At 41.2% G+C, this 22,061-nt stretch overlaps 1 protein-coding gene across 1 annotated transcript in view; it reads right to left on the reverse strand.

The window, feature by feature from the left end:
* The window catches only part of TOP2B (DNA topoisomerase II beta), a gene marked incomplete in the record, with an annotated part of 144,007 nt that overhangs the window by 9,164 nt on the left and 112,782 nt on the right, over positions 1–22,061 (reverse strand). The window contains 11 exon segments of the mRNA XM_073630261.1: positions 7,997–8,110; positions 11,845–11,964; positions 12,056–12,129; positions 12,220–12,418; positions 15,205–15,372; positions 16,136–16,277; positions 16,617–16,811; positions 17,892–17,975; positions 20,486–20,641; positions 20,740–20,831; positions 21,225–21,420. Coding sequence (XP_073486362.1) covers positions 7,997–8,110; positions 11,845–11,964; positions 12,056–12,129; positions 12,220–12,418; positions 15,205–15,372; positions 16,136–16,277; positions 16,617–16,811; positions 17,892–17,975; positions 20,486–20,641; positions 20,740–20,831; positions 21,225–21,420 — 1,540 coding nt within the window.

The following is a 22,061-nucleotide window of genomic DNA, read 5'->3' on the forward strand; positions in this document are numbered from 1 at the left end:
TGTTGAATTGTAAAAGCAGTGGCAAGCCTGCTGATCTCACAGGTTTGCTGCCGATTTTGCAATTCAACATCAAAACAGTCAGACGGATTTGCAAATACTGTATTTCACTATATAAGCTCCATTTAGTGGTAAAAATAAGTGTGAAATGTCAGACTCCGGTGGGTGTAACAAGATGTCCGCTTGCCTCCTTCTCACTGTATCCTTACTGTGGACGAGTACAGGGTGTAGCAAGATGGTGGCGACGGAACATCACTTCCGTTACAAATTCTGACGGGTTGCTTAATCTGATGAAACACCGGATCCACTATGGGGGTAGACAACTTTTTTTGTTTACAAAATCCTCCCAAAACAGGTACAAAGCTACTTACAGCTTGAGGGGAGCACACAACCAACAATGGAGTTGCCCATCGTCATACAGAAAGAGTTCAAGCACCAGGTGCACTAGAAAAGTAAGTGGCCTTAGGCGATCCAAATAGCCCAAGGCTAGAAACAGCACTGGTATGGGCAACAAGCGAATCCTCTAGTTTCAAGGTAGTGAAAACTACATCAAGAGAAGCGAAAAAACAGTCCCTTAACTTGGGAGTAACAGCAGCGTACTTCTCAGGGGCAAGCTCATCAGGCAAAGACTCGAGTGACTTAAAATCAGACAGCATCAGCCTCTGAAGGCTCAGAAGCTGCCCATGGCTGTGTGTAGATCAGAATCTGTTGGTTTGGCTGAGATTGTTCAGCACAAGGTGTTCACCAGAAACACGGTCATTTGCTGAAGATACTTATGCGTGAAAGTCTACAGATCGATTCACCATTCTTCTCATTGCTGATCCTCTTCACATTGGAGTTGTTAAATTATGCCTGTTTGACACTTTACACATGGGGGTTGATTTACTAAAACTTGAGTGTGCCTCTAGATAGAGCCAAAACTACAGTGGCCAAATGTAGAAGCACATTCTACGAACACAGCAACAAGTGTGGTAAGCTTTTGACAAGTGCTCTTAGCGCTCAAAAGGCCCGCATTCTCGAGTTCTTTAATGAGACTCAACATAAGGTCCATGCGATGAAGGCGATCGCTGAGATAGTCCAAAGATATTATATGTCATTATATAATCTTCATCGACCCGAGCCCTCAGCAGGTGAGGAGGAACCTCTTTCGGCGGAAGAACCATCCTTGGCCATAGCACGAACGCAATCGCTTAAGGCTCCGGGCCTAGACAGTTATTCCCTCCAATATTATAACACTTTCAGAGATCTCATGTCCCCTCATTTTCTTGCGGCATATAATGAAGCGGGCACAGGGGACACACTTTCCCAGAAGGCACGCTATGTGCACACATAGCTGTTATTTCAAAGGAAGGGAAAGACCCTTTAGCCTAATGTACGCAGGACGCTGAGGCAACCTCTTTTGAACGATCTTTTTGACAGCTTGAAACCAGCGTTTAAAAATGCCCGTCTAGCCGTATTTGCATCTAGGAGCGTTTATTTAAGATAACATCATAAGATTTGCCTTCAAAGAAAAGCCTCTAAACGCAACTGCCTAAAAACGACATTAAATGAACCTGTGTACATGTACACATAAGATAACATTGGATGAGTTCAGCTGAAAAAAGCAGCCAACTGCCTCTGAACGCTAGTTTACCAGCAGCAGTGTACATGAGGCTTTATATTGTCAAAATTATCGCCCAAATTCTCTTTTGAATACCAACCTTAAACTATTCACAAAAATCATTGCGATGCGACTGATTGAACGGATTCCCCAGCTGGTCCACTCTGACCAAGTGGGGGTCGTTCCTACAAGAGAAGCTCAAGGAAATACGACTAAGGCCATAAATCTGATCTACGCTGCTCAAGCCTGGAAGATCCCTATTGTTGCTTTTCTCCACTGATGCCAAGAAGGCATTCGATAGGATGAACTGGGTCTTTTTAAAAAGAGACTTATACATATAGGTCTTGGTTAGATGGATGATGAATTGGATCAATGCTATTTACGCTTGTCCCTCTGCACAAGTAAAAGTGAATGGCCATCTGTCCACTTCTTTTGGGATCACAAATGGGACGTGACAGGGGAGTGTCGTCCCCTTTCCCCCCTGATTTTTATTCTCACACTTAAACTCTTTTTACAAACAGTTAGAAATAATTCAGATATCAAACGTAATTCATCAAGACGAAGCTTTAGCCCCTAAGTTTGCAGCATATGTCGGTGACTTGTTTTTTCTGTCCAAACCATTGATATCTCTTCCGAATTTGCTTTCTGAACTAAAGACATATGAAGATCTATCTGTCGGATAAATTTTCAGAAATCTGAAGCGTTAAGGATAGCAATGCCGGTCTCGTTAGGTAATCTACTTCGTACAGATTTCCCTTTTAAATGGGCCATATCCTGTATAAAATATTTGGGCATTTATCTGCCTGGTAAGGTAGAAGACATTTTTCCAATTAATTTTCCCCCTCTCTTGACTGCTATTAAAATAGACCTAGCGTCTTGGCAGTGTGGCTTGTTCTCTTGGTTCGGCCAGTGTAATATCGTCAAGATGAAAATAATCCCCCAATTGCTTCATTACTTTCAGGCCCTTCCAATCCATATCATGGGTCCGTTTTTGCGTGTGGTTAATCGGGCTCTGGTTACTTTCCTATGAATTAAGAAGCCTCTACGACTTGCGTAGTTGAATCTGCGCCCACTGAAATTGCTGTGGGGCATGGCCCATTCAGATGCAAGCCTCTATCACACGGCATACCATATGACCAGAGTGTTGGCCTGGTGCTGTCATGGACCTTTGAAACAATGGGTTCAGGTGGAAAAGATATTTTCTGAGATTCCGCTGGAGTCATTGCTGTGGTGCCAAATGGACTTGCCCCCATGAGTCCTTGGCTCACCCCCACTGTGGGGGAGACCTGGAGGGTTTGTTCCAAGGCGGTTTGAGACTTCTCTATTGCCCAGCTTCCCACTCCTTTCACTCCCATAATTGCCAATCCTGCTTTCAGCCCTGGCCTCAACGACCCTAGATTTTGAGATCTGAGGTCTGAAGGGTTGTTTCAGGCTTGACACTTCATTGTCAATGGGGCACTGGGTTTCTAGACAGCAAATCTTAGATGGCCAGGAGTAGGCAGGCTTATCTTTTTGGCAAAAATTGCAATTGGCTCATTTTATAGGTTCCCTACCCTCCCCAGACGCTTTTAGGAGGCCTATTACCGCGTTTGAGCTCCTTTGCAAGGAGCAATCTCCTTTGTGACACGTTGTGTCTCAAACTTACCGTTTGCTGATTTCCCCACCACCAGACTTCAGACCTCTTTATATTGCCAAATGGGAACTGGATTTAAAGCTAAACCTCACGGATAAGCAGGTGGAGAGAATTATGCTGTTCTCTTATAAAACCTCAATATGTGCTAAACATCAGGAAGCCGGGTTTAAAATTTTGACCCGGTGGTACCATACACTGCTAAAGATCCATAGGATGTTCCCCCAGTGCTTGGACCTTTGTTGGAGGTGTGGAGAGGAATTTGGCTCCCTCCTCCACATTTTCTTGTCCTGCTGTCTTCGCAATCATACTTGGCAGAGGTTCACAGTATAACCCAAAAGTTCACTGATCACGAGTTAATGAAGGACCCTGCGTTTTTACTTCTGCACCACCACCGGTTTTCGAGTAAGGTCTAAAGGCGATCTATTCTGCCTCTCCTGCTTACAACAGCGAAGAGCTGTATCCCGTTTTGTTGGAAGCGGACACAACGGCTGTCTATTGCCGTTTGGGTGAAGAAAGTAGCTGAAATCAATGAGATGCTTGCAATCCTTTATGTGGGAGGATATACCCCTCCATCTCACGTTATAATCTTTGTACCTTGTATCTTCTGCTTTTTCCTTTGACCTAATAAGACTCAATTTCAAAAAATGAAATAAAAATTAAAAAAACCTAGAGAACGCAAAATCTGTTGCAGTTTCTAACTTCAGCTTGTTTAGTAAAACTATAGGCAAAACTTTTTTCCCCCATTTTGGACAGAGCAAGGGAGGGTTATAACCTGCCAGATACACCCCCCCCCCCCCATCAGCGTCCCCTTGTGGAGATTTCCCTTCACTTCCTCCTCCAAAGTCAAACAGAAAGGGAGCAGAAATTCCTGCAAATTAAGGGAATCCTTTAGGGCCACCAGAACTAGTGTACCCATTGGAGGATTTTCATTTTTAATGATAATGTTAAACAGGTCGAATAGATTGCGCCTCCTTAATGGGGGCAATGACAGCAATAAAAACTAACAGGGGTTCCAATCCTTCTTTATCGAAAACTGTTTTTGATAGGTACCCGGTCCCTACTTCTGTTGGACCTCACCGCGGCGAGGTACGTCAGAAGTCCACCCCCTCCTCTTCCTTCCCTGTCGGGTCAGTAGGTGAGCGCAGCCGCGCTTCACACATGCGCAGTAGGGAAGCGGAAAGGCTTCACTGCCGGGTTCCCGCACCGGCAATGGCGGCGGCAGCAGCAGCACCCAATGAAAACATCGGCTGCGGTGACAACATCGCTGGACTCCAGGACAGGTAAGTGTCCTAATATTAAAAGTCAGCGTCTACAGTATGTGTAGCTGCTGACTTTGAATTTTTTGAGGGGAAGGCGGAACTCCGCTTTAAGAAAAAAGGTTCTAGCAAAATTTGTTCCACACACCAGAACTGAAGAGAAGACATCCATCCTCTGGGACAAGAGTAAAAAAATATGGAATGCTGGTAGTAGGGCAGCCTAGAGAGTCTGTTTGCCAATCCTCCTGTAGTATAACCAAAGATTAAAACTTCCTATGTCCCTCAATAGATAGAAAAATGTTATTTCAACAGCCAATAGTGTGGAGAATTAAAGTTAAACTTTTCTTAAACCTCTGTTCACTTCAGACATCAATGCAGGTTAACATACATGTTAGGTGTAGTATATATTTTTTATCCACCTCAGCTCCGAAAGGTTTTCATAACCAGGGCATTTTTTGCTATTAAGCTCTGCGGTACTGTGGCAATTGTGTGGTCATGCAATACTGTACGCAAATGTAATTATAATTTGTTTCACAAAAATAGAGCTATTAGTGGTATTTGAGCACCACTGGGTTTTTTATTTTTTTGCGACATAAACAAAAAAGAAAGAAAATTTCGGAAAAAAATAACTACTTTCTGTTATAAAACATATCCAAAATGTATTCTGCTACATGTCTTGGGTAAAAGTTATAGTGTTTACAAACTGTGGTATATATATATTTGAAAATTGATCATTTCTGATGTACTGACGGCCCATCGCAGTTCTTGAGGCCCTTAAAATGCCAAGACCGTACAAATTCCCCCCAAATTACCCCTTTTTGCAAAGTAAACAGTATTTAGCAAGAGGCATGGCAAGTTTTTTGAAGTTGTAATTTTGTCTCACTTTTTTTTAAAATGAATAGAAGAAAAGTACAAGCGTCACCATATGACTGATGTAGCGGTGATCAGGGACACTGACTGGTGATAGTATGTTAAGAAAAAAAAAAACCTAAATGTTTTAACCACATACGGACAGCCGCACGCCGATATACGTCCTAAATTTGAAGAGGAATATCGTTGTTATGGCAGCAGCTAGCTGCCATAACCCCGGTTTTCTCTTCTTCGGCCGGTGGTCCGCTTTCTGATAATAGTGGTCTCTGCGGCGGATTCGACGGCGGGAGAGGGGCCCCCCTTCCGTCGCACTCTGGTGCCCTCCGCCACTTACCGGAGCCATCCCTTGCTGGGTATGGAGACAAGTGAGGGGAAGATGGCCCACACCCGTCTCCATACCATTGCAGGGCGGAAGCGACGTCAAAACATCGTGAGAGTTAGAGCAATAATTGTAGCCCTAGACATTGTGATCATACAGGGATCACATGATCATCGGGATCTGCAATTCCTACCGTATCCATTAGACAGTGGTTGCGAGTGGTAGGTGTGTGTGTGTGTGTGTGTGTGTGTGTGTGTGTGTGTGTGTGTGTGTGTGTGTGTGTGTGTGGGGGGGGGGGGCTCCACTAAACTGGAGCAAGCTGGAGTACTTGAGTATGTCATTTTGCCTGCATATGCTGCCCCGCCACAGTATATGTACTGTGGCAGGTGGTAAAGGTGTGTAAAGCCAACACTTTTCTTTTTGTCCGGAACAGAGTGGGTAAGGGCTTTCATTGCCATGTTATTCCCTATGCAGGAGATATACCTCTTCTAATGATCCTGTGACCATTGTATTCAGTAAAGAAAGTGATAGGAAATTCCAAATTATTTGCATATTCAAGGGAACAAGAGGTGAGGGAAAATCTTCAGATTTAGACACCTGTTCTGGTTAAGGCTGTCTAAAAGAGAACAGAAAGTGAAATCTCTGGGACAAGCCACAGACTGGGGGGGGGGATACCTAATCAAATTTTAACCATTACCAACTTTATCCAAAAAAAAAAAAAGTTTTGGCTTTACATACTTTTCAATCTGTACAGTTTATTCACTTGCCGACCAGCCGCCATCATTATACTGCGGCAGGCCGGAACGATCCTGCAAGCCGTCGTAGCTATACGTCGGCTCCTTTAAGCGGGATAGCAGGCGCGTGCACGCGCCCGATGCACTCGGGGGGTGCAGGTGATCGTGACCGGCAGTCGCGATGACCGACGGCCACGAGCGATCGCGGGCACAAGAGGCAGAACAGGAACGTGTGTGTGTGTGTAAACACACAAATCCTTGTACTGATATGCAGATAGTGAGTTCCTAATACCTAGGAACCACGATCTGTCATCTCCTATAGTCAGTCCCCTCCCCCTACAGTTAGAACACACAGTCAGGGAATACAGTTAACCCCTTGATCCCCCCCTAGTGTTAACCCCTTCCCTGCCAGTGACATTTACACAGTAATCAGTGCATTTTTATAGCACTGATTGCTGTATAATTGTCAATCGTCCCAAAAATGTGTCCAATGTGTCCGCCATAATGTCGCAGTCACGATAAAAATCGCAGGTGGCTGCCATTACTAGTAAAAAAAAAAAAATATAATAATAATAAAAATGCCATAAATCTATCCCCTATTTTGTAGACGCTATAACTTTTGCGCAAACCAATCAATATACACTTATTGCGATTTTTCTTACCAAAAATATGTAGAAGAATACATATCGGCCTAAAGTGAGAAAAAAATTTGCCTTTTTAAAAAAAATTGGGGATATTTATTATAGCAAAAAGTACAAAATATTGTGCTTTTTTCAAAATTTTCACTCTTTTTACTTTTTTTTTTTTTGGATATTTCTTATAGCAAGTAAAAAAAATTTTTTTTTTCAAAATTGTCGCCCCTTTTTTGTTTATAGCGCAAAAAATAAAAAAACGCAGAGGTGATCAAATACCACCAAAAGAAAGCTCTATTTGTGGGAAAAAAAGAACCCCAATTTTGTTTGGGTACAGGGTTGCATGAACGCGCAATTGTCAGTTAAAGCGACGCAGTGCTCTCAAAAAGTGCTCTGGTCATTGAGCAGCCAAATCTTCCAGGGCTGAAGTGCAGCATGCTCTAGCCTGCTTGTGTCATCTATTTCCTCCTAACAGATCTCCCGCTTGAGTTCTCTGCCCAGTGCTAAAACTCTTAAGCCACGTACACACGGGCGGACTTTTCGACCGGACTGGTCCGACGGACATTTTAATGAACGGACTTGCCTACACACGATCACACCAAAGTCCAACGGATTTGTACGTGATGACGTACACCGGACTAAAGTAAGGAAGTTGACAGCCAGTAGCCAATAGCTGCCCTAGCGTCGGTTTTTGTCCGTCGGACTAGCATACAGACGAGCGGATTTCTGGGTCCGGCGGAGTTACGACGTAAAGATTTAAAGCATGTTCCAAATCTAAAGTCTGTCAGACTTTCGACAGAAAAAGTCAGCTAAAGGTCAGATGAAGCCCACACACGATCAGATTGTCCATCGGACCAGTCCGATAGAAAAGTCCGCTCGTGTGTACGCTGCATTAAAACTGTAATTAAATTGTGAAGGGAGCAAAGGGAAGTCTAAACGTAAAGAATGACATTACCTTTCTTTGTTGATGTTTTGCTGGTTGCTTTTTCTGTAGATTTGAAGCTAAAGGTTGATGAGTAGAGGGGAGAGGAAGGTTCATCGTCATCACTGTTATATTTGCTGGTATCTTCTGAAAAAAAAGTTACAAGACAAAAAACTATTGATTATTGGTGAAGTCAACGTCATTTTATTCACAGAAAATTTCCCACCAAACCACCTGACAAATTCTGAAAGGGTCTTGGCTCGCGCTTTTTTTCTTACCTTTCACATTATTTACATTTTGAAAAAAGATCATGGAACACAAAGATGGGTGGGTACATTGAAAAATCTAGGTGGACAGGAACAAGGTCAAGAAACATGACAGGGAACTCTTGCTGTCGAGTAGAGCTGCACGATTAAGTGTTAAGAATAGTTATTGCGATTTTTTTCCCCCTTGCGATCTTGACAAAGTATTTTCCAGATTCTTTCTATGCAGTGAATTCTCTGTGCTCTGCTGAAGCCAACAGCTATCAAAAGAAAGGAAAAAAAACGGGCAGTCTGCAGTACGGGCAGTTTTACAACTAGGGATGCACCGAAATTTCAGCCGCCGAAACATATCGGCCGAAAATGGCCTTTTCGGCAATTTGCAAGAAGGCCGAAAATGGAGCGGGGCTCTGCCCCCAGCCTCTGATGCCGCCCATTACGGGGGCATCGTATAGCGCAGGAGAGAGAGGAGAGCCACCGCCTCCTGGTTGATTAGAGCGCCGGAAACATCACAGCATTCATTTCAAAAGCTGTGTGTTCCCCGCCGCCACATACAGCCCCTCCCCCTCGTCCAGGCACTTTGATAGACAGATTACCCATCCAATCCCGGGACGGGTGATCTGTCTATCAAAGTTCCCCGGACAAGGGGGAGATGCTGTATGTGACAGCACACAACGGGGAACACACAACTATTGAAACGAAAGCTGTGATGTTCCCGGCGCTCTAATCAACCTGGCGGCGGCTCTCCTCTCTCTTCCCCTGCACAGGCAAGGCTGCACTGGGGACACACAGGCAAGGCTGCATTGATCTCTTATATCATGTCTGCAGTCTCTGACCATCTCCTGTGCCATGTCCCCAGTCTCTGACCATCTCCTGTACCATGTCCGCGGTCTCTGACCATCTCCTGTACCATGTCCGCAGTCTCTGACCATCTCAAGTACCATGTACGCAGTCTCTGACCATCTCAAGTACCATGTCTGCAGTCTCTGACCATCTCCTGTACCATGTCCCCAGTCTCTAACCATCTCCTGTATAAAAATATTTTTTAAAAACAGTCATTTTCGGTATCGGTTTTCGGCCTAGTGTATTTTTCATTTTCGGTATCGGCACCAAATCACCCATTCGGTGCACCCTTAATCACAACATTCTTTAGCAGTGGAACTAACCACTTAAACCTTTTTCTGACATTTGTTGGTTTCAAGTTAAAATCATTTTTTAGTAGACCCTAGAAAATAAAATGGTGGTTGTTGCAATATTTTATGTCACACTGTATTTGCGCAGCAGTCTTTCAAATGCAATTTATTTGAAAAAATTACACTTAATGAATTTAAAAAAAAAAACTAACTAGTAAAGTTAGCCCAATTTTTTTTGTATAAATGTGAAAGATTTTATGCCGCAAGAATCGTGATCTTTATTCTAACCAAAAAAATTGTGATTCTCATTTTGGCCAGAATTATGCAGCTCTACTATTGAGTATCCAAGACATAGGAAGCCTGTAGCAAATTTATACCACCAGGATTTAAATGCAATAGTATTCAGAATGACAAATATTCGCTTTAGCATGGGGGTCTCATAGTGTAAACCTTGAACTGTAGATAGCAGGGCTAAGCATCTAAAAGTTCTGGCTATAAAACACATTGAAAGAATTATTCTGACTTTGGCTACCAAATGCTTTTGTACAGATATCTAAATTCAGCTTCCACCTTAACATGGCTTAGAAACAAGTAGCACAGTTGCATTTGTTAATATGAGCCTGTGCTTTAACTATGCATGATTACTTGTGAGGTTTTCAGAAAGTTATGCAAGGCACCCTGCTAGCCCAACTCCCGCCCCCCGTCAGCCATGATCTGTCCTCATTTCACAGAGAAGCTGGTGATGACATCTGTGTCTAAAATAAGGTACAGCCGGCAAAATAAGTATTGAACACGGCACAATTTTTTTTAAGATAAATATATTTCTAGAGGTGCTATTGATATTAAATTCTCACCACGTAGGTAACAACCCATGCAATCCATACATACAAAGAAAACAAGTTCAGAAATGAAGTTGTGTAATAAAATGGAATGACCCCGGGAAAAAGTATTGAACACGCTAAACTGAAATTTATTTCATATTTCGTACAAAATCCTTTGTTGTTAATTACAGCTTCAAGACACCACCCGTATGGAGAAACTATCCGCATGCATTGCCCAGGTGTAATTTTGGCCCATTCTTCCACACAAACAGTCCTCAAATCTTGAAGGTTCTGTGGGCCTCTACTATGAACTCTGATCTTTAGTTCTTTCCATAGATTTTCTATTGGATTCAAGTCAGGTGATTGCCTGGGCCATTCTAGCAGCTTTATTTTCTTTCTTTGAAACCAACTGAATTTCCATGGCTTTGTGTTTGGGATCATTGTTTTGCTGAAATGTCCACCCTCGTTTCATCTTCACCATCTAGGTAGATGGCAGCAGATTTTTATCAAAATGTCTTGGTACATTTTTCCATTCATCCTTCAACGATATGAAGTTCGCCAGTAGCATATGCTGAAAAACAGCCCCACACCATTATGTTCCCACCTCCAAACTTCCCTGCTGGTATGGTGTTTTTGTGGTGATGTGCAGTGCTGTTTGACCTCCAAACATGGTGTGTATTATGGCATCCAAAGTGTTCAATTTTGGTCTCATCTGACCAGACTATATTCTCCGAGTATTTTACTTTACTTTAAACAAGCTTCAAATGCTTTTTATTCAGCAATGGAGTCTTGCGTGGTGAGCATACATACAGGCCATGGCGGTTGAGTACATAGCTTTACTTACAATTGTAAGTAATTCAAGGTCTTTCTGAAGCTCTCCACAAATGGTCCTTAGCTCTTGAACAACTCTTATTCTTTTCACTTCTTTGTCAGAAATCTTGCGAGGAGCACTGTTTTTTTTATGTTTTTTCCACTTACGGATTATGGCCCCAACAGTGCCCACTGGAACATTCAGCAGTTTGGAAACACTTTTGTAACCAAAGCCATCAGTATGTTTTGCATCAATAAGGTTACGAAGGTCTTGAGAGAGCTCTATGCTTTTACCCATCACGACATCACGAGAGGTTTCTTGTGTGATACCTTGGTAATGATACACCTTTTTATAGGCTGAACCAGCTGATATTAATTTGGACTGAGAAGGGGCAGGATGCTTTCTAATTACTGATCGATTTCAGCTGGTGTCTTGGCTTTCTGTGCATTTTTGCACCTCCCTTTCTTCACGTGTTCAATACTTTTTCCCTGTGTCATTCAATTTTATTACACATAACTTAATTTCGGAACTTGTTTTGGTTTCTTTGCATGTATGGATTGCATGGGCTGTTACTGACCTGTGGTTAAAATTTCATGTCAATAGCACCATCAGAAATATATTTACCTTGAAAAATGGTGACATGTTTAATACTTATTTTACCCACTGTATGTAATGAAAACAGAGAAGTCTTATTTAAAAATGTTATTGGCATACTGATGAGGAGAGAAAGGAGGAAACAGAGGAGGTAAAAGATGAGCAGCTTAAATTTCAGCTTTAAGACTGTCATGAAGTCACAGGTTCACACGAGTCCTCCTTTGGTTCAAAGCAGTATCTGACTTTTGCAACTTATCTTTACCTTTCTTTGCTGTAGGTTTGCTGGATGTTTTATCAGTAGATTTGAAGCTGTATTTTGAGGAGAAGGGTTCATCATCGTCATCATCATCATCATCGCCACTATTAAACTTAGAGCTATCTTCTAAGGAAAAAAGAAAAAAGGGCGGCGGTTACTATTTTAAAACCACAATTAAACAAATTGTTTGATAAAAGAACAATAAAAAGTAAATTACCATTCTGCACTTTTTTAGATAACGAAGAAGAAAATATGTCAGCTTGTTTTTTCTTCGGAGTTTCTGATGTCTTTCTGTAGGTGAGAGACCAGAGAGGTTGGATAGGTACAACAGCAAATCAATCTAAGTCTGCTAACAGAATCGTAATAATGGAAGTTACATACTCTGTGGATGATTTGATAGAAGAGAAATCATATTCATCCTTTTCTGGGCTGTCAGAATGGGCATCGTCGTCATTTCTATTATTTGGAACCGGGGATGATTGGGGCTTAAAATCGTCTAACTCATTGTTGGTAGCAGGAGTTTCATCATCATCTGCTTCTTCCTCTTCTGAGAAGTCAAATGTGTACTTGGGTCTTTCAGCTGTTGAGAACAGGAAAATGCATGAATACATTCCATGATGACATGCAGCCAAAATAGGAAAGTTTACACAACTGCACAAATTAAACTTATATTCACACTGATCCTTTCCATGTGCTATACAGAATAAGCAGAGAATTACAGCAGATCAGGGTCTATACTTTCTTCACCCTCATAGTGCACTAATGCCTCTACTGTAGTGGAAACAAGCATCCTGGGCTGTATTTTGCTTTTTGTTCATGACATCACGGGGTGTCCTTCTAAAAAACGTGCCAAGCAAATGTCTTCAGTATTCACAAAAGTACAACAAATTATCACCATATTGTTTGTAATATGATTATCTTCTATGGTTGTCGGCTCCATCTAGTGGCCATAATGCAGTATTCTCTGAATGACTGTGTCACGGAATGTCCCATACTCCGCTTGAGTGTTTCCGTCAGTATACCACTTCCTCCCAGTCTGGATACAGATATCAGATATTCCAACTGCTCCCAAGCACAAAACAAGGCAACACTTGTTTCACTGCTAACATGGACTAACCTTTTATTTGAGATCTCACACAAATATATACAGCATGATGACTAAAACCTAACCTAATTAACATGAGCTAATTATCTAATCCTTTATCCAGCCTAGGTGACTAAGAGAAATGACCTTTCAGAAGAGACATGTGGTCACCGAGCTTCACACAGTAGTATTCTCACAATACAAACAGTGATCCCCCCCCCTCAGCCTAGTCACCAACAAACTATAGTAGGAGTAGACTGCCCCATTTTAAGCAATCCAAGACATACCCTCCAAGTCACCATTTCCCATATGGCACACACAGGGTCCCCAGAGTCTGTGTGTCCTGGGGGACAAGGACCCAAATCCAAAGTAATACCACCTCAAGGGTCCCCAGGTATACAGCTCACAAAAAGCACCATTCCCCCAAATGCCAGGGCCCATAATCGGTCGGCAAGAGGCTTGCATTCAGTCCCCTCCAAAAGCCTCTATCCTGGCTAGGTCTGTCACAGACTTCAAGAAAAACAAAAACAATGCATTATGGGCACTAGATGGAGCTGACGATCATGGCAGATATTCATATTACAAAACAATGCAGTGATAACGCAGTTGTGCCTGTGCAAATGCTAAAGACAGGGCTCAAAATTTCAAGTCCTGAGCCACTAGCCAGGCCTTAAGAGTTAATCGCCACCAGTTGCCCCACCCAACCCCTACCCTGCCCCTAAGTCCGCCCCTAAACACGCCCTTGTAAATTATCTCATGAAATTACACTGTTAAATGTAAAACACTGGTAACACCTTAGTAAAGACACTTTCTTCAAATGCTTATTGAAGACACCAGAGATCCTAAAGATGCAAGTACTGCCTCTATGAGAAGGGACACAAGGAAAACAGGCAGAAATTGCTCCTCCCCTCATGGGCTGTGATTTAGTTTGATGTCCTAAGGTAGTATAGGAAAGATTTGCTCCACTACTAACACAACTGTATTGGTAGAGATGCCAAAGTTTCAAGCAAGATAAGGAAACAAGAAGAGTGGCATGACCGCATGCCATCCAACAGAGAAGGAGCAGTGTCGTCCTTCTCTGTTAGATGGACTTGCTAAGGTTGATTTGAATGGGGGCCCTTATGGTTCTTTCTTCCATTTTATAATCGGGACCCTTAGTGGTTGTAAAGGCTTATTTTTTTTCCTATAAAAATAACAAACATGTTATACTTACCTGCTCTGTTGCAATGGATCTGCACAGAGCAGCCTGGATCCTCCTCTACTGTGATCCTGGCCCCTCCCTCCTGCAAGCAGCTGTGACCCCCCGTGTCTCTATGGACACAGGGAGTCACAGCTCCCCGTGTCCATAGAGACACAGAGCCCCGACCCGGTCCCACCCCCTCTCTCCCGACTGGCTAGCTGAATTTGATTGACCACAGCGGGAGCCAATGGCGCCGCTGCTGTGTCACAGCCAATCAGGGAGGGAGAATCGCGGATGGCTGAGACACTCGTGGACATCGCTGGACAGAGAGGGACCTCAGGTATTAGGGGGGCCGCTGCACACAGAAGGCTTTTTAGCTTAATGCATACAATGCATTAAAATAAAAAACCTTCTGCCTTTACAACCCCTTTAAGGTCTAATTTTCTACATATTTGCATTTCGGATCGATGAGTGGCATTCCTGGGACACAAGCCAGCGCCCTCGACTTCCCCTGCTAGATCCGACAACCTCACCACCACCAGCAGCTCCTATGGACCGGATGGCCTAAAACGGTGCTTACCTATGATGAGCATGTATTGATCTTACCTCTTGTGAGTGTTCTTAACCCTTTGACTTAATAAACTAAACTTGTTGCACTTAGAAGACGCTTACTCTTCTTGTTTCCTCTTGATTCACCAGAGCTGGCTCACTCTCTGTAAGGCTGCCACTAGTGCATAAACATTTGGATTTACAAGGGACTATAACAGATACCTATGGACTTTTATATCATCCTACTGGGGCCTATAAATCCCATGTTATGTTCACAAAGTTTCAGGCAACCTATTAGCTGCATTGCTTCAGAAAATACATCAGAGCATTTTTCTATACCCGAGATATGCAAGAACTGGGGAGCACAAAGGGGGATTTTAACCATCAGAAAACTAACTATAAATTGTCTGTTCAGTGACTGCATACTTTCACCAATAATAAACACAATGTTCTAGTTGCAGGTATTTCACAGAATGAATAAACGTTGGATCATTGAGAAATAAGTATCTATCAAACTAGTAAGTGTTGAACAAAGTTAAAACATTAAGCTCACCAGCTGCTCTTCTTAATGAGGAATCCCGGGGAATGACCACGGGTTCTGTCACTTCTGCCTCTTCCAAATCACTGTCTGACTTGGACTCATCCTCTGACCAGGGGTTCCTCTTTTTTCCTTTCTTAATAGGTGTTTTTGGAGTAAGAGAGTTCCTTTTGGCTCGAGATCCTACAAAAAAAAAAAAAAAATTACTTTGTTATAACCACAAAGCTGTATTCGACTTAATAGCTGTATTATAGTCTAATAAAAAAGTCACAGGAAAATAAATAGGTTAAGCATTTAAACATGTCAATATTAAAAAAAATAAAAAATTTGGTGGGTGTATGTGTTTGGGGGGGGGGGGTGGAGACCAGTGACTAACATTACAAATGAATATGTCAAAAGCAGCAGCTGGAAAAGGCTGAATATCGAGGACAATAAGAACGGTTGGATCATTTGTGATATACCATCAGATTCCTGTTATCGCCTTTTACCCTGAACCAAACACCCTTTCTAAAACATTAAATGACATGTACAGACTATATCCCAGTGTTAGTAAAATGATCAGGCTTTTTGAACAAGGCAAGCTTTAAGTATTCCATGGAAAACAAATTACTTTGGATATCTTTTTGCTATGGGTTAATACACATCATCACTGTTCTTCACATTTCCTAATTTAATAATTTATTATCCGGCATTCTATTTTAAAATGGTGCTTCTATATATATAATGACTTTCATTCAATCACCTACATGTAAACTGCACTGTAAGCATTTTATACATTTCAATGATTGTGTGAACGAGCTGGTAAAAGATACAACAGCTAGTCTGCAATTTCTAGCAGAGTCGGTCACTTATTGTTTCAGTAATCAATGTTCTTGCTTTGTGTAGATGTAGCTTCAAGCCTAACCTAGCTTCAAGCTTTTGACAATATTTGGATATTCTTGCATACCAGGTTCTCTCTCTTTCCTCTCTCGCTTGGGCTTTACTGGCTTCACTGGAGTAGTAGTCTGAGAGTCTTCACCGCCCTCTGCTGGAGTAGAGCCAAACTCATCATCAAATTCCAGTTTTATCGCTAAAGAATCCATTTCTCCCTGCAAATGAGAAAATAAAACTACCTTATGTATTGCCAAAAGGCAATTTAAGCACAGAAGGAACATTTAGCTACTGGCTGGTGTCAATTGTTTAACTGTGACTTAAAATTGTGCATTGCTTCTAAGGGACCAAATTGTGATAGTTGATACTTCCCACAAATTATAGCAATGTATAACAATCTAGGATTATTTACAAGATTAAAGATATACAGTATGTATCCATTCTGAACGTCAAATATTAACACCTTGTCATTCTGTGAAATCCTAACATGCAACTATAAATAAAGAATTAAAAAAAGTGGTGCGTGGTGTGCATTTGGTTAAAGGGAGCAGGCTCACCTTCTTCTTCTTGAGCAACTTTTTGCTGACATCAGCCTTCATTGCAGTAATCTGAGGCTCGATCCTTCTGCCATACATTGAAGGCAAGGTCTCTTCCAGCTGCAGCCTCTTCATTTTTGGTTTCCCTACTTTGCCTTTTACTGCTTTGCTTGCAAAGCCGGCTGCGACGTCCTCCCTTTCCTGCGCTTCCACTCTCTAAGGATATATAAAGAAAATAAGAAGAAACATTATTTAAGTGACAGAAGCAATAGTTTGCTATGTACTACATTCTAACAGTCCTTTGTATGTGTCTTTCTTTAGCTATAAGCACTTTATTTTTATTCTTTGGAAACAAATCCAATTTTGTGTTTTACTCTTCTCTCTCATATATTCAATATATATATATATCTCCCATACCCTTCAGGGCCTTCTCACCCTTTCCAGGATTCTGCCAATATCTCACAACTCATCAAGTACACGGTTATAGTATACTCAATTGCAACAATATTTGGGCACATGGTCCTTCGACTCTCTCACACAACCTTATACTGATATTAAACTTTGTTATCCCAATCTTCCAAGCCTGACCATACCTTTTCACAGCTATACCAGATTTTGCAGAAAGAGTCATACCCAGACCCAACCCAACTCCTTTCAAAGTGGGAACAGGAATTACAAGTTGGAAAATATGGAATGGGACAAAGTATTCACTCTACCTCTAATAAGATGTCACTCTCTTCCTATGGGCAAGAGCAAAACTACCATATTTTTAACACTCCTCCATAAAACGTATTCATCTGCTTCTGACACTTGCTGGTTGGTGTTCACAGGCTCCAGTGCTAATAGAAATGGTTGTGGGGATTTGTTCTAGGGTAGAATTTTTAGCAACGGGTGGGCTTGTACTGGGAGGAGGAGAAATTATGTTTATGGGAAAAAGCATGCAGATTGGTGCTTTTTTGTTTTGTTTTTTTAATGGGAAGGGAGGGGGGATTTTTGCGTTACAGAATGCAAATACATCTCGGAGAGGGTGGGGCAGGGGGGCATGTTTGACCTGGGCTCTAGATGACCTTGTCCCAGCACTGCATATATACATAGATACACACACAATTTAGTTATTTGGGATGCTTAAAACCGCACAAACTGACATCGCTGCACATCAGTTGATTTCCCACCAATCAGGGAGAATAGCAATGACCAAAAAGGGACACAACTCTGCTTTACTTCACCCAATAGAAAAAAAAATTAGTGGTGTTCAATTTTAATTTTCTCACAAGGCACAGAAAAATGAAAACCCACATCAAGCTCTTCAATGAAAGCTGCCAAGTCCTCCTTCCACAGGTCTGATGCAGATTTTTTCTTCAATTCATTCAGCTCTTTTCCCTGAAACACAGGTTAAAAAAAACAACATTCTGTAATCATATGAATTCACTCTCAGAGCCTACTGGCCTATCTGCAGCTCTTTTTTCTCAGTATGATACATGAACTAATAATTTTGTGAATTAGAATGGTATATTTAAGAGATGCTATGCAGTACAGCATCAAAACACCAAGGGAAATAGGCCTATAACTGTTTTCCTTTCATCTTTACATACAATATCTATAAATGGGTAGGTGGCCACCCCCCAGAGTTTTCATCTGGGGCTCTCCCTCAAACCAAAAGGTATTCCTTGAATTCCAGTCTATAGGGATGCGAAAACTAAAAACAAACAAAAGAACGCCACCTTGCACTTCATTGCAAGTATATAATTTACAAAATAAAAATATTGATGTGAGAAGTTTCTGAGACAGATTCCTGTTTGTCTTCAAAGCCTAAGCATATCAATACTTAACCAGAGAAGTTTTGCTGCACCTTATGGGATAGAGATACCAATCATTAGAAGTATAGGAGACTTTGAAAAAGATCAGTATAATGGTAACTATGTTTTTTTTTAACAACAAATATCAGCTTTACAATCCTGCTACAAAAGAAACAGAACAATACAAGTGAAAGGCTGGAAATACACTTCAGATTTTACCAAATGCAACATACATTAAAAAGAAAGGCAACGTGCCATGATGCAGACATTTTGTTTTTTGCTTTTGCACGAAAACCTCCATCAATCTGTAATGCAGTGAATGGGCCTTTAAACCACTTCAGCCCCGGAAGGATTTACCCCTTAATAACTGGGTCATTTTTTGCGATACGGCACTGTGTCGCTTTAACTGACAATTGTGTGGTCGTGCGACACTGTACCCAAGCAAAATGTATGTCCTTTTTTTCCCACAAATAGAGTTTTCTTTTGGTGGTATTTGATCACCTCTGTGGTTTTTATTTTTTGCGATATAAACAATAAAAAAAAAAACAATATTTTTTACCTTCTGCTATAATACATATCCAAAAAATATATATATATATATATATATATATATATATATATATATATATATATATATATATATATATATATATATATAAAAAAAAAAACTTATTCATCATAAGTCAATATTTATTCTGCTACGTATTTTTGGTAAAAAATAAAAAAAATTAAAAATCGCCAAAAATCGCTTGATTAATTTTTTTTGCGTAAAAACTATAGCGTCTACAAAATAGGGGAAAGATTTAGGAACTTTTAATTTTTTTAATTGTTTTTACTAGTAATGGTGGCGATCTGAGATTTTTAGCGGGACTGCGACATTGCGGTGCACAAATCTGACCTTAAGTGACACTTTTTAGCGGCCAGTGACACCAATACAGTAATTACTGTATAAATGGCACTGGCACTGAAGGGGTTAACACTAGTGGTGATCAAGGGGTTAACTGTGTTCCCTCATCGTGTGTTCTGTCAGGGGGACGGACTGACTGGGAGGAGAGAGAGATCTCTGTTCCTGATCACTAGGAACAGCTGATCTCTCTCAAAACAGGGATCCACCTTGTTTGTTTATAAGATCCCTGTTCTGCCTCCCGGTCGTGCGCGCCACCGGCGGCGAGCACACACCGGCTAAAGCTAGTGCATGGACCACCGTACCAGGACAGGGATTCGTGCAACCGAGCCAACTTGCCGCAGTATAACTGCGGCGGCTGGTCGGCAATCCGTTAAATAAACAATCTACCTTTCTAACCATATTTCATGTTACACCCATGTTTAGTGTGTAACATGAAACATGGTGACATGACCCAGCCGATCGCTTGCAAACTAGCTCTCCCGCTTATGTGGTTCTCCTGGAAGCACTCTTCATTTGAATTTACCATGACTTACTTAGGTGAGCTGCATCATTCATTCACAGGTCTATTCAAAGGATCTTTAAGGCCCATTTCACACTGGGGCGGGGTCGGCGGTAAAGCGCCGCTATTGTTGTTCCTATTCGGCCACGCTAGCGGGCGAGAAAGGGTTAAAAACCACCGCGGTTTAGCCGCGCTGCCCCACTGATTTCAATGGGCAGGAGCAGGGAAGGAGCGATGTATACACCGCTCCAAAGATGCTGCTGGCAGGACTTTTTTTCCCGTCGTTCCAGCGCACCGCCCCAGTGTGAAAGGGCCCTAAATGGGAAGATTACACGTCACACTTGCCACTGTGGCAGAGGGACTCCTAGATCTAAATGGAGCACAAGTGCAGTGAGGTCACGTCCTTCAACCCCATAACTGAATTTCAGCTCTGTAACCTTGGTAGTCATCTGGGGATGAGGAACAGTCTGGAATAGCCTGTGCATTGCACCTATGGTGCACCAATCACAGTTGCAATGCTTTGCTGACTCATTGTAAAAAAATTAATAAAGGCACAGTTTCTTTCATTAATGTGGGTGCATTTATTTTTTTATTCACAAGGTGGGCTATGCCTTTAAGGTTTTTCCAAAAGGTGTTATAAGCAATCAGTGTGACATGCCAGTTGACCTAGTACATATAATAATCATACCTTCACGTCTCTCTGCTTAAGGAGCTCATCCACCTTCTCCTTGGACAGGCTCCAGAGAGACATATTGAGAATATAGTTAAAATCAGGCCCTGATACAGAGCCTGAGTTTGTGGAACCACTGTCATTTAAATCCTGAAGATCATCCTCTTCTGCAGCCTATGAGAAAATGGAAAGAATATCAATGCATGTGCCACCCTAGGTACAGCTAACATGAAATAAGCTCTTAATTTGGTGTGCTTACAAAAATGGTGTACCTTTTCTTGTGCTTCCTTCCAAGCCTTCACGGGGTCTGATTCAAAACCCTTCTGCACCAACATCTGAATGAGTTCTCTCTTTGTTTTGTTTTCTAGATAGGAAAACATACAGGTTATCACAGCACAGGTGAAGAAAAAAATATCGGTTTTGAAAAATATTGAATGTGTCACATGCATTCACTAAGGATTACAAAGAAAAAAAGATGCAAATCTAATATGTACTATCCCAAAACAACCAATCAGAATGTCCTTTGCTGCATCAGCACAATAAGTATTTATTTTCAAACTTTTTTTTTTTTTTATATAGTTGCTTCAAAAAGTAGATTACAAAATGAACAGGCTCTAAAAACAACCATGTAGAGATATACTTAATAGGGCATAATTACAGAAGGCTTTGCAGTATTAAAAATATATTGAAAACAACCAACATTTTTAATAGCATAGTGTAGAGGTGCAGAATTTAACCACAACCAGAGTACTCTTACCTATTGTGATTTTTCCTTGGATCTTCTCAAGAATAAATCTTGCTTGGTTGTTGAGTTTGGCAGACTCTGCACCCAGCATTCCAGTTAACCAATCTTTGCGCAGACTATAGTAATGTAATCTAAGATCAAAGAATTCCTTCAGAATGTCTTGTACAGTCTCATATTTCTTCAGACATCCCATGTGATCAAACAGTACCTGTAGAGATAAGGATAATTGTACTTTAACCTGTTCATGATGGAGGGTTAAACAAATTTTACTGCCTGAGCACAATTCTGCAACTTTGACATGTGTTAGTAAAACTATACATATCAACGCAATTACTTATGTATCCAAGTTCGATTATACTTTTTTTTTTTCACGCCAAATTGGGCTTTTATTTAGTGGTAAATGGTAATGGATATCTCCTACATTTTTTCCCCATGATCAAAGGAAAACTGGCCCAAAATAAAAAAAAATTATATATATATATATATATATATATATATATATATATATATATATATATATATATATATAAATTTTTAAATTTAGATGTATTTTTCTTGCCGCCAGCACAGCCTAACACCAACAAACCACCCAAAATAACATCCCCAACTCCTGACGGTCGCAACAATACCACTTATGTGTGTGTTGTTTGTGCCCGCAGTACGGCCCAAAGCATTTTGCTTTTTTCTTTTTTTATCCTGACACTGACTCAAACGGACACCAATAATAATTTATAAAATGCTTTTTAGATAGATAGAAAAAAAAATGATTATTATTTTTTTTTTAATCATAGGTGCATTTTAAATGATAGCGACAGAATATCAACCAAAAATGCAGAAAAAAAAAAAATA

Source organism: Aquarana catesbeiana, linkage group LG05, assembly GCF_042186555.1.
Source record: "Aquarana catesbeiana isolate 2022-GZ linkage group LG05, ASM4218655v1, whole genome shotgun sequence".
Lineage (NCBI taxonomy): Eukaryota > Metazoa > Chordata > Amphibia > Anura > Ranidae > Aquarana > Aquarana catesbeiana.